Source organism: Elgaria multicarinata, chromosome 8, assembly GCF_023053635.1.
Source record: "Elgaria multicarinata webbii isolate HBS135686 ecotype San Diego chromosome 8, rElgMul1.1.pri, whole genome shotgun sequence".
Lineage (NCBI taxonomy): Eukaryota > Metazoa > Chordata > Lepidosauria > Squamata > Anguidae > Elgaria > Elgaria multicarinata.
Window position 1 is genome coordinate 59497979 of NC_086178.1, and position 13073 is coordinate 59511051.

General features: G+C 42.4%; 1 protein-coding gene and 1 non-coding gene across 5 annotated transcripts in view; one reads left to right on the forward strand and one right to left on the reverse strand.

Moving 5' to 3' along the window:
• The window catches only part of SH3PXD2A (SH3 and PX domains 2A), a 272178-nt gene that overhangs the window by 144377 nt on the left and 114728 nt on the right, over positions 1-13073 (reverse strand). For all 4 annotated transcript variants that reach the window (XM_063132600.1, XM_063132601.1, XM_063132599.1 and 1 more), the window contains one exon: positions 9603-9694. In XM_063132600.1, coding sequence (XP_062988670.1) covers positions 9603-9694 — 92 coding nt within the window. The remainder of the gene's footprint in view (positions 1-9602; positions 9695-13073) is intronic.
• On the forward strand, positions 614-686 carry TRNAK-UUU (transfer RNA lysine (anticodon UUU)). The gene has a single exon. It is a non-coding gene; the product is annotated as a tRNA-Lys (tRNA).

A 13073-nucleotide genomic window follows, 5' to 3' on the forward strand; every position in this document is an offset into this window, starting at 1 on the left:
CTTTAAAAGCACCAGGGATTGCCTATGAAAAATTAAGCCCTGGATGGTAGAAAAGGTGTTCATTTTCCAGCACTGCAGAAAGACCACATTTTTCAATCATCTCTTCCCCCTCTGCCACTCAGAGATGGATGGGCTAGAAGCCAAGTTTGTGCTACTAAGCTTGTTTTTCTTTTTAAAGTGTTCATTTTTATTAATAACCCTTTAATGTCTACACACCGGCACTGTAGGAGTTGTATTTCCATGTTATGTCATTGGGAGCTATTATGTATTTAATTCCTGTGCCCACAAATCCATATGGACATCATTAAACACATATAGCACAGCATTAAAACGCTATCCCACAAAGACCCTTACAAAAATAATAATTCCCAACCTCCATCCAAGGTCATGGGAAAGCGAAAAAGGCAAAGAGGCAGTTCCTCTAAAAGCCAGAAGCAAGTTTAAATATGTTCCTTCCCTCAAGATCTTAAAGAAACTTGGAATTATAAAATTTGAATTTTGAAAATGTGCACAAACCAAGTATTAAACATCAGGCAGCTTGGGCAAGGGTAAATTGCCCTGATCCCTTGGTGGAAGGGGGATTAATACACAAGCTAAAATGAATTGAAGAGGAGCCCAGGTAGCTCAGTTGGTAGAGCATCAGACTTTTAATCTGAGGATCCAGGGTTCAAGTCCCTGCTCGGGTGTTATAAACCTTTTGATTCCTGCAATGAGCAGGGGTTGGACTTGATGGCGTAGGCCCTTTCCAACTCTACTATTCTATGATTCTATAAAATAAATACATATGGAGCAAGGAACACAAAGAGCCCAGATCTACGCAGGATTCAGGCTACAACGAAAGGCCTTACTTATGAGCTCAGCTTTACATGCACCCTAGTCATGTTCAAATGCCCTTACCATGTTCAATATCCCATTCCTGTATAAGCAAACCAGTGATCAATGGCCTGGATAGCTGCACTGCTGGCATCCTAATGTTAAATGCAAATGTCCCAGCTGATGTGGTAAGTACATCTAAGCATGTCAAGGCGCATGTGGAAAGCTTACACAAGTAAGGTCTTTTCATCTGCTAAGGATTTTTTAATTATAGAAAATACACATTTTAATTCAACAAGTCTAAAATGTGAGAAAGGCATTCAGTTTTGAATGTAAGGAAAATTTGAGTCCCGCCAAACACAGCTTGCTGAACATTTGCAGCAATACATTTCTTCATAGGAGACCATGCTTCTGCCCCACATTTGTTTTTCTACCATCTTCCTGAGACTTATTTTTCAAGACCTTCTTTGAGTTCTGTCTCTTGACAAGCTCAGCAATAACCTTTCCCCTGTCAGTGCCCCATTCAAATCATTTGTGAAACCTTTCTGCTGCCCTATAAATTTTAGTTCTGAAGAGGAACAGGACCATCCTAGAAATGGAGCGACATCAATGCTATTTGATTCTGTACATGGGGCTATTCCCTTGCTACCTTTCTTTCATGTATCCTGGTAAATATAGCAACTATTTCTAATGATGGTAAATCTTGTCCATGTGTGTCCTTTGAGCAGGAGTGAAAAACACTCAGACATATTATCAGCATTAGGGTGATGTTAAAAAAACAAAAAGAAAAAAACCAACTGGTTATGCATATAAAGCCCAATGATGTGAAATCAATCAATGAATGGGGAACAATAAATGACCATATTACGCTGGTGAACTTCAACTACACTTTGATGTTAGGCTGGTTTGGTCAGGTTTATGGGACCAAAAACCAATGTTCCAATGAGTCAGTTATTCAATAATCCAAAGAACAAAGAAATACACTAAGGGTGCAATCCTATCCATGTTTAGACAGAAAAAGGTCCTGCACAGGATTGTCCCCCAGAATGTTTTTTTTAGTTATTTTCCCATAGAAGGCAGATGAGCAGACTTCAGGCTTGCATGATCTACTTTTTATTATTACAACTGTGAGATACAGCAAGCAGAGGCTGATGTTTAAACACACACGCTTAGAATAGAAGAACTCTGAACCCAGGAATTTGTTTTGAGGACCTGAACTGAAGAACATTCACAGTTCTTCGACTCAAAAATTCACTCCTGGTTTCAGTGAGCTTTCTTCATTTCAGCAGTAAGATTTAGGATGGTGAGGGGAAGAGTCATTTTGTTGCTGCTGTTGATAAACAACTGGGAGTCAGAAAATGCTTGCTGATCTATTGCACATCACCCAGAGATCTACCAGTAGATCCAGATTGCATTCTGCCCACCCCTGCCCTAGAATAAGGATCAGGCACCCAAATTTTGCTTAGCACAGAATTTACTTTGTCAAAGATCATGATGGCATTTGATATCCACTTCCCCTGCCCCACCCCCATACCCCAGTTCCTCTCTCTTTCTCTCACACACGTGCCGGGTGGTTCCTACCAACTGAAGTCTCGACAATAGCAATAGAAGTGGTGAAACTATCCATGAAATGAGAAAAACATACTGAAATATAATAGACTGGGAAGTTTATCACTTAAAATGAAGCTCATGTTTGAAAATGATTCCATTCCTTTCCTTCATCAAGGAACACCAAAGCACAAACTTGCAGAAGAGTCTATTCCTCATCCTCTGTCAGCCTCATATTGCACTCTTCATCAACATGTCCTCCTTGATATCTCCACGGGGAAGAGGCAAGGGGAAGCCTGAATATTACCATTTAATCTCCTGTTCCCCTTAAGCCACGTCTTTTTCGAACACAAAGTCCCCAATGAGGGTGTGGACAAGACACTTACATTTGTCTGTCTGTCTGTCTGTCTGTCTGTGTCTGTCTGTCTGTCTGTCTGTCTCTCTCATTTTCATACACTGTATGGCGTACATGATGAAAAGGAGCCCTCTTTTCATGTAAAGTTATTGAAACGGACCATTTTGTCGATGCAGCATTGCTGTCTTTTCATAGGGGAGTCTTTTAAGATCCTTTAAGCTGCCATTTCTGCTCTACTGTATATTATTCTCTACTCCAAGACACTGGATTCCCCTTCATAATCTAACAAGTAATTGCTTTTGATTCAAATTTTAAGCCTATAATTTCCTTTTTTTTTTAAAGTACCGGCAAGTCATTTCCAGTGGTTTCTTGACGATTTTTCAGACTCTAATTAAAAGCAAATGCAATTGGACAGATATAATGCCCTGAGGTTTGCTGCAAGTGCTTTGAAGCCAGGCTTCCAAGGAGGGTGCTGAAACGTCTTGAATGTGGGACACATAACTTATTTTACTTTTATAGTTTCCCTTTATGGCCATAGGCTAGAACACTTCAGTGCCGCTCTACACACTACTGAGGATACAACTGTCAGAGACAGAAGGGTCTGAACCTCAGTCTTCTCATTTCAAGGTGTTTCCTCTACAGCAGGGCTGCAAAACCTCAGGCCCAAAGGCCTAATCCAGCCCTCCAGGGCCTCCAATACAGTCCCTGAAGGCTACGGCCCTTTCCCCCCAACCACCAATCATTGGATGGTTTCTCAGTTGTACAGTTTTCCCCCATTCTGAATGGTTGAAATGCCTCTCCTATGGCTTAGTTGTTCAGAGTAAGAACTCTAAGCTAAAATATGCTGGTATTTTTTTACATTTTTGGCTCCCTCTGCCTTTGGCCCCACCTACCACTAGAATGTGGCCCCTAGGCAGTTCTCCAACCTGGAATTTGGCCCTCGGGCTAAAAGAATTTTTGCACCCTTGATCTAAGGAATAAATGTTTCTTCACTAAATCTTTAACTGCTTGCTGTCCATAGAGTCCCCATGAGTTCACCACAGGTACACATGATTATTTGCAAGTGACTTATATCTTGATTAATGCAACAACAGCAGCAACCAACATTTATTTAGTCCCTTTTGAGTGTTGAAAATGTTTCACATAATCCTAGTAATCCCTCTCTCTTCCTACAGTAACTTGAACATCATGCAGATCACCTCACTGACCCAGATGCCTTCTGGCCTTCCCCTCCATAACTTCCTTTTTTGGCCTATGCTTTTGGGCTGACTTCCTCACTTACCGCCATTGCCTAGGGTGGCCATATGGAAAGGAGGACAGGGCTCTTGTATCTTTAACGGTTGCATAGAAAAGGAAATTTCAGCAGGTGTCAATCGTGTGCATGCAGCACCTGTTGAAATTCCCTCTTCATCACAACAGTTAAAGCTGCAGGAGCCCTGCCCTCTTGACCAGTTACAAAAGAGGGCAGGGCTCCTGCAGCTTTAACTGTTGTAATGAAGAGGGAATTTCAGCAGGTGCTGCATGCATACAAATGGCACCTGCTGAAATTCTCTTTTCTATACAACTGTTAAAGATACAGGAGCCCTGTCCTCCTTTCCATATGGTCACCCTACCATTGTCATTCTTTCAACTGCCTGTTTTCGAAGACCTATTCTTTCCTTGACATAATCACAGCCATAATGGCATCTCCTCTGGCAGCTGTTCTAAAAGTCAGGTCTAGGGTTATCTGTGAAATTTCAATTAAATCAGAAGCTTTGATAATTCGATAAGCTGCCTGTCATTCTGAGTCAAAACATGAGGTTATTTGATCTGCTGTTTGCATTTCTGGGGGCAGAGTGCATCAAAGATCATCAGCACAGACATGTTGGAAGATGGATGGTGTGGTGGTGACTTTTACCAAGAAGTTTTTGGCATACTCACTGCGGACAGGATAGTGTTTATCTATAATTTATTTGTGCAGTCTTATCTTTTGGATACAGTTTTCTAATCTAAAAGTCACCCATTAATTTTCATAGAAATGAAGGTTCAGGAAAGAGAGCTTGTCCAGATTTTTCCTTCAATGATTTTCAATGTTTAGAGATACTTAGCTGGTTGAGATCAGATGCCAAACCAAGATTTGGTACTATGTGAAAGAACCTTTAAAGATCCTAAGGCTCACACATTCCCTCCCCCACTCTGGTATACCACAGACTATTTGCTAATTCATCCAGACCTACAAAATATGGTTTGTCTTTGACCTGCAAAGCAGGAGAAGAACATAAAAGGAACCATGCTGCATCAGACCAAGGGTTCATCTGGTCCAACATACTGTTCACACATTGGCCAACCAGCTGCCCATGGGAAACCCATAAGGAGGTTATAAGTGTGAGAGCACCTTCCCGCCTATGTACACCAGTTACCCAGCAATTGATACTGATACTGGAGGCCTAGTAGCCATTCTAAGCCTACTTCTCCAGGAATTTGCCTAATACCCTTTTAAAACCATCCAGATTGGTTGGTCTTGTTTGACTACGTGCTGTGTTAAGAATTACTTCCTTTTATCTGTCCTGAATCTCCCGCCAATCAGCTTCAAGGGATGACCCCAGAGGCTAGTATTATGAGAGAGGGAGAAAAATGTCTCCCAATCCACATTCACCACATATGCATACTTTTGTATACCTCTACCATGTCCACCCTTACTTTTTCCACAAGCGAAACAATCCCAGCTGTTGTAATATTTCCTCACTGAGAGTTGCTCCAGCCCCTTGATAATTTTTCAGTTGCCCTTTTTCTGCACTTTTTCCAGCTATACAATATCATTTTTTAGGTGTGGTGACCAGAACTGTACACAATATTCTAAGTATGGTCGCACCACAGATTTGTACCAAGACGGTATGATACTGGCAGTTTTATTCTCAATTCCTTTCCTAATTATGCCTAACATGGAGTTTGCCTTTTTTTTTTTTTACAGCAGCTGCACACTGGGTTGACATTTTCATCAAGCTGTCCACCATAACCCCAAGATCTCTTTCTAGGTTGGTCACTGCTAGATCAGATCCCATCAAGTTACACTTGAAGCAGGGATTTTTTTACTCCAACATGCATCATTTTATACTTGTTTACAATGAACCCATTTGCCATTCTGCTTTCCAGCCCTAGCACAGCAGAAACTATAGTTTACTCCAAGGGTAACTGTTGACATAAATTAAATTACATACCTTTCAGTTCACCAAAGATATTAATTACCTTGCTAGAAAGATCAATAGGCACAAAAGAGGATTTTGAAGCCAGTGGGGCATTTTCACCTTGAAAGAGTGGATAGGTACATATCTTTTATTATAAACTACCTTGGTTATGCAGTAATTTATGGAATTATGTAGGTGGCTTCCCGTATGTCTGCTCTGTACTACAAATTCAAAGGCTTCCAAGCAGCAAAGACACAATTGACAGGATTGCACCCTGGAAGATTGCATCTATTAGTTGAAAGGAGAAGTGGGTGGATTTTGGTTTCTGCTATAGGATCTTTGGCAATCTACTCTCCATCTCTGTGCTTCATTTTCTTTTTCTATAAAATAGACTACATACCCTTAAACATCAGCAAGAAGTGCAGATAGTAAATTAAGGAGGACAGGCACACAGCCCCTCCATGTGGCTATGTCCCCATGTCTTACCCCTCTAAGATGTAACCATACAACCATAAGTTATTGTGTTCATGGTGAGGGACCATGAATCTATTCAGGCTTTATAATCTTCAGGAAGCTGATATAAAAACCATGTTCCTTTGGAAGCCATGTTATACATCTAAAAAAAAAACCCTTCAGTTTGATCTTGGAGAGGCAATTGTGGGAACTGCTGCATCTTTAACATTTGCCAGTCGATGCAAAGCTATTTCCAAGAAAACAGAGCTACACTTTCAAAAATGTGGCCTTCAAGCAACTGCTCAACCTCAAAACCACAGCCTTGAAGCAAAGCCCATTAGAGCCTGTGCAAAACCTCCCACTGGCTTGTCTTTAGCTTTAGAATTTGTTGGCCACATTGTTTTAAAAGCCAAAAGGTCTGCTTAATAGGGGAAGAACTGTGGTCCATCTAGCCTCATATACCAATTTCGCAGCTGCTAGTACCATCTGCCCTTGGAGGAAGAGTATGAGAATTAATAAAAAAAAATGTGCAGAACTATTAATCATATGGTTCAAACTCAATTTCAGGCTGTCAGAGATTATGGAATGCCCAAGTGTATATTTCTATTCCAATATTATCATGGATAATAGCTGTTTAGTTTATCTTCCAGGAGTTTGTCCTGTCCATAATACAGGCTTTAATCTGGTTCAAAAACAGAGTGTCCCTGGGACCACAGGATATGGCAGATCCCCCCTTCTGAAAACATAGCGTCTCAGCTGGGTCTTCCTGCCTTGCTCATGCCCTGATCAGGACACAAGTGGGGCACTCAGCATATGATGCAAGTTCACTTCAAACACTGGCCAAGATGCTTTCCATGCAGAAAAACATGCCCATATGTGAGGCCACCACTCTTTTCACCTCCATCCCCCTCCTGCCATGCCTGGCTTATGCAGGACTTGTGGGAAATTTACAGTGGAGGCTCCAAGCTGCTAGGAAAGGAGTGGTCTTAGAGAGTGCTAGTGCCGAGATAGTGGAAAATGCTGCATTTGCTTGTATGCCCTGACACATCCTTGTGCTGAGGTGCCAAGCTACATCACAGCTCTGTGACTGGTTCTCTAATGTTTTTGTCTTTACTTTAAGACAGTTATGCAGGTGCAGAGGTGCTGGAGGAGGGTTTTCCCAGGGCTTTGCTAGACCTGCCGGGATAAGCCGGCAGGGAGGCGGGGCGGCAGCGCGCTGATGTTAGCGTGCACCGCCCAGGCTTCCAGACGCAGGACGCGCAAGGACGTCGGATCCCTGCAGCATCCGCCTTTTTTTTTTTAAGTTTAAAGGGGCCACGTGCGGCCCGAAGACTGAGGAGAAGGTAAGGGTTTTTTTTTAGTTAACCCCCCCCATCCGCTCCTGTGTCGTCTCCCCCTTCTCCCTGCGTGTGTGTGTGTCTGTCCTGTGTCGTCTCCCCTTCTCCCTGCGTGTGTGTGTGTCTGTCCTGTGTCGTCTCCCCTTCTCCCTATTGGGATCTCCCCCGGCCGATGGGCACAGCGCTCAGCGCCTCAGACCGGGGCTGGGGAAAAGGCGCGCCATAAGCGACTTCGGTTATGGCGCGTTAGAGGAGGCTTCAGTGCTGCCAGGAGCCGGATTCCCCTGTGCGTCATGTGGAAGCACAGCAGGGAAACCGGCTCTCAAGGCACGCTAAGGCCTCGTCTAGGAACGCCCCCAGTCTAAGTCCGATCCCCACCCTCAAGCTGCTGTTTAACCCTATAAGGAAAAATGTACCCTGCAGGGCTAACAACATCTTTGCAGAAAGATTTAGACCAGGGGGCTGTTTATATGCCCCACATACCCCCATGGTGCTGCACAGAGGCACTGTGTTGTTTATACAACGCAGCCGCCAACCCGTAGTCACCACGGTCCTTTTTCCTGAAACTGCACTTTTAAAAAGTTGCTGCCTTACCACAAGTTTTTCTTTTACTACAAGGTCATTGCCATCATTCCTCCATCTGTTGGTGGTGACCTCGCTTTGGGATGAGCCTGAGTGTGCTCTGGGGTGGATCAAGAGCACTGATAGGCCACGAGAAGTGCGTGAAGGCCAGGCAGAGGGCGGGCTTGAAGAGCTGAAAAGCTGCTGGAAAGCCCTCACTCCCTCCTGCCCTGTAGATTTAATGTTCCCAACCCACATCTGTGATGCCATGGGGTTCTGAGGGAACGAGCGACCAAAGCAGCATTGTGAAGACGCCCTATGGGGAAATGTCATAGGGAAAACAGTTAAAAACCCTCTCTTCCTGTACCACTGTTTTGATCAGATTCAGAGGTTCCTGCTGCTGCTTTAAAGTAAAAACAAAACCATCTGGACATCCATGACAGATGTAGTTTGTCCCTCAGTCTCCTGGTAGCTGCTCTCCACTAGCAAGCAGTTATAATACAGACAAGGTACAAGGACAGTCACAATTTCTTCCTAGCTATGCTAATACCTATGGTTTGGTTGATTGCGCCTATGGATGGGATAAGAGAGGACAAGTATAGGCCAAAGAAGTTAGCAGTCAAGGTTCTCAAGGTCTGGAGAGAATAAGATAAGGATCAAGCTATGGAAGAAGAGTTCATTTGCCCTAATGTGCACTTCCATGGCTAAGAGATGCGTGAAAGTGGTCGGCTAGGGCAAGCTTAGGCAAAAGGCCACTTTGATATCATCTAGAAGGCATGGTGGCAAACTGCCAAGAGCAGCTGGGAGGTGGTGTCTATGAGTAACACACGCAATGTAGTTAATGGCAGAGTTCCAGCTGAACAGAGGCTATATTCCTGCTCTCTCATTGTGATTGATCTTGCTTTCTGCTTCCAAAGAATAGGGTCTCTGGAAATTGTATCCGACACAGGTCATAATCAAAGTCTTGCAAATCATCTTTGAGCATGAGTACACCTGGGAAGGTGGACGGCAATTAAAAGTTGATATTTAACTGGCAGGATTCCCCTCAGCTGATAAAGTCAATACTTTGATGACTTTAATGATTGCACAGGAGAACACAATTCAGCAAACGAACAAAGCGAGAAAGGTCCTCTCCTTTGATCTCTGATGAGGCCAAGTTTGTTCGAATTTTCCCCTCACACACACATGCACACACCCTCGCTTACATCTGCCAAATTACAAGCCCATTTCCCTGAGATGTAAGATCTTAAAATAAAATGAAGTGTTCTCCCATCCTTGGGATGTGATAAAATGTAGTGACCTTTAGTTTCCTTCCTCGCTTACAAAAATTCAGAAGCGTAGGTAGCAGGAGAAAGCAACAATGGAACTTACTCTTTAGGAGGATTGAGGTCCTCTGGTCTGGCCTCAAAGAATCGAAAGACTTCATCACACTGTGAAATGTGAGGGGGAAGCTTCACCAGTGCCTGTTTTTTTAAAAACAAAACAAAACATATAGATATATATAAGAAAGTCAATTATAGAAACAAAGTAACAAAAAAAAGAGGCTATTGATTTGGATCACATCAACTCAGAAATAATGGTGTAGAAAAAAGAACTTCAGAATAGGTTTGCTGATAAAGTTTTGTTTAGACACAAACTGAACTATTTTGAGTTTAGCATTTGAGCTTATGAACTTGATCGTCAAACTGATTCAGAACTGGCACCTGATGTCCATCTAGTTCAGCGGTTCTCAACCTGTGGGTCGGGACCCCTTTGGGGGTCAAATTACCCTTTCACAGGGGTCGCCTAAGACCATCGGAAAACACATATTTCCAATGGTCTTAGGAACCGAGACATTTCATTTATTTGTAATTAGAAATAAATATTTCACAAAACATAACTACATATTGTTTTTGTGATCACTATGCTTTAACTATGCTCAATTTGTAACAATGAAAATACATCCTGCATATCAGATATTTACATTATGATTCATAACAGTAGCAAAATTACAGTTATGAAGTAGCAACGAAAATAATTTTATGGTTGGGGGTCACCACAACATGAGGAACTGTATTAAAGGGTCGCGGCATTAGGAAGGTTGAGAACCACTGATCTAGTTCATCCCTCTCAACATCCGGTGCATTCCAGATGCGTTGTACTGCAACTCACATCATTTTCAGCCAGTATGGTCAATGGCCATGTCATCAGAATGATGGAAGTTGCAGCCCAACACATCCAGATGGCCCAAGGTTGGAGAAGGCTGCTCTTGTTGGTCATCTGATGCTTCCCAACTGCCTTCACATCCTGGAAGTTGCCATTTTGCTCCCATGTTAATGTATAACCACTATGGAAAAAGAAAGCAGCAAGAACAGCAAATAGTGCTTGCATTTAGGTGGTGATGCTCATAGTGGATGTTCCTCCTAGTCTCCCAATTATCTCTGTCTAGGAAAGTCGAATTGTTAATCTTGTTTGCTACAACAGGTGGGAAAGGGAGGTGGTTAAAGGAAATGATGAGCCAGTGTAGAAGGAAGCACAAAACTTTATACTTTCAGTGATGTTTGTTTTTTTAAAGAGAAAAGCACCTTCTATGAGCAAAGACCCTCTGACGCTAACATTAGCAGTTACAAAAGGAAGAAGGATGGTCTTTTTGATACAGAGTTTATTTTCTGTATTTAAGCAACAGGACTAGTTGCTTTGGGTCAAAACTTGTCTGTACATTTAGAAATTCAAAACGTCTTGAGAATATAATCTCATTTGTGCCATAATTCACCCCAAAATTACTTGTAACTAGAGTTAACTTTGAACATTTGATTCATTATAGTTAAAGTCAGGATGGGTGCCATTTTGTACTTCACAATGCCTCCAACCCAATTAATTTACTTTAGATTTATATCCTTCCCTGTTCCAAGAGCACTGTAGTTCATCATGATTTGGGGCCTTGGTTAAGGGTTGTGATATGCTTTGATCATTATCCTGTGCAAAATGAAGCCACGGGGGATCCAGCCAGATGACTTAATTTTTTAAAAGAATGTTAGAAGTACTCCTTTCCAATTTCCGATGGCTAGTGTTTACAAAGGTGTCAAATACTCACCCAAAAATTCTGATTTCCCAAATTGTGAAAAAAAATATTCGAAGGAGAAAACAATGGCGTGGCTAAAAGGGGCAACTGATTTCCCCTCCCTGGGGCTGACTTCACAGTGCCGAGTAGGCACCATTCCACCGCCATACCCCAGTTTTGCAGATGAAGGGAGGCAGCACAGGCTTTCTGGTAGCCATTATGGCAGGTAATGGCTGCTAGAATTTAAAACAGCTAAAAAGAATTAATGATAAAATTCCAAAACATGATAAAACAATGAAGAAGCCCATCATATGTTAATAACCACATCCTGATTTGTCAAGCCACAGTTTATTGTAACAAACCAGAACATTGTGCTGTGAGTGATCCCTCTTAATGAGGATTGCAAACATCTTGGTTGGCACTCCTCGTTTACTCAAACCAGTTTCTCCATTCGGATGTCACAGCAAACTCTAGTTTGACCAACTAGGAAGGGTTCCATTAAGCTAGATATGAGAGGGAGCAGGGAGTGTGAACATACACATGTTATTCCTGATCCTTCATTGGAGAAACAGAGAATTTCACTTGTTCTCACGCATACATTGGAGTGAGTCCCATTGAACTCAATGGGGCTTATTTCTGAGTAGACTACAAGCTTAAAGCCTTTTCAGACTATAAAATACCCAATGATTTTCTATGCAATTGAGCTAGCCGTATACTGCCCAAGTAGTGCAATTATGTGGTCTCCCATACAATCAATGGGCTTGTGTTTCCTGTGTTATTCCTTTGCTGCAAATGACAGTCATACTCCTGTTAGCTGCTTTTACTTTTAATCAGAGTACAGATGTTCTTCAGCACCAAAGAAGATGAAATACAGAGGCTTTCTTTTTCTTTTCTATGGAAAAGGTTTATGCAATGGCTGAGAGGAGAACGGGTGCACTTGCTCCTGTTTGCTCCCTTTTTAAAGGCTAACATCTCCCTCTGGCACTTGAGTGGAGGGAGTGGCGAGTGTACGGCCTCTAAAGATGTTCTGTTTTTAGAAATCTAAAATGCTTTTTAAAAGCTCACAAAGAGCATAAGAGGAACATAAGAGCCATACTAGATCAGGCCGAAGGCATATCTAGTACAGCATTCACTTTTCACAGTGGTCAACCAGATGTCCATGGAAGCCCACAAGCAGGTCAAGAGTGAGCACAATAGTACCCTCTGGCTCATGTTCCCCAACTACTGGTATTCAGAGGCTCTCTCTGAACTGAAGTTGTTTAGCAGTCATTCTCTTTTCCACAGAGAAACAAGGGAACTGCAGTTCTATTCAGCATGTGAAAGAAGCACCCTTACAATTTCCAAAATTGGGGGACATCGGGGGAGAGCATGACAGTTATGTTGGAATAAGTAAAATCAATGTAGGTTTATTCTGTAGATAAGCCCTCAACTGATACGCTAGTTGTGGAAAATAATCACATTTTCCCAGTGATCACAATCCATGTAGCAGAAGATCCAGAGTAGACATCTGGATTCCACACAAGTGGATATCAACAATGCATTTATCACATTAGAAAGAGATGGTCTAAGAAGGCCCTTAGATTCAAATGAATGGATTCACTGCCTTCACCTTGTGGGTCTGCACTTTTTTCAAGGCTAATTAGGATTGCAGGTGTTTTGCAGATATAGGTCACTCAGGCTGCAATCTTACACCTGCTAGGGATGGGCAGTTTAGCCTATTTCTGGTCCATGTCACTTTCACATCTGTTGCTTTGAGATCAGGAGTGGATCAGGTCAGTCATATCAGAATGTTCAAATATCAT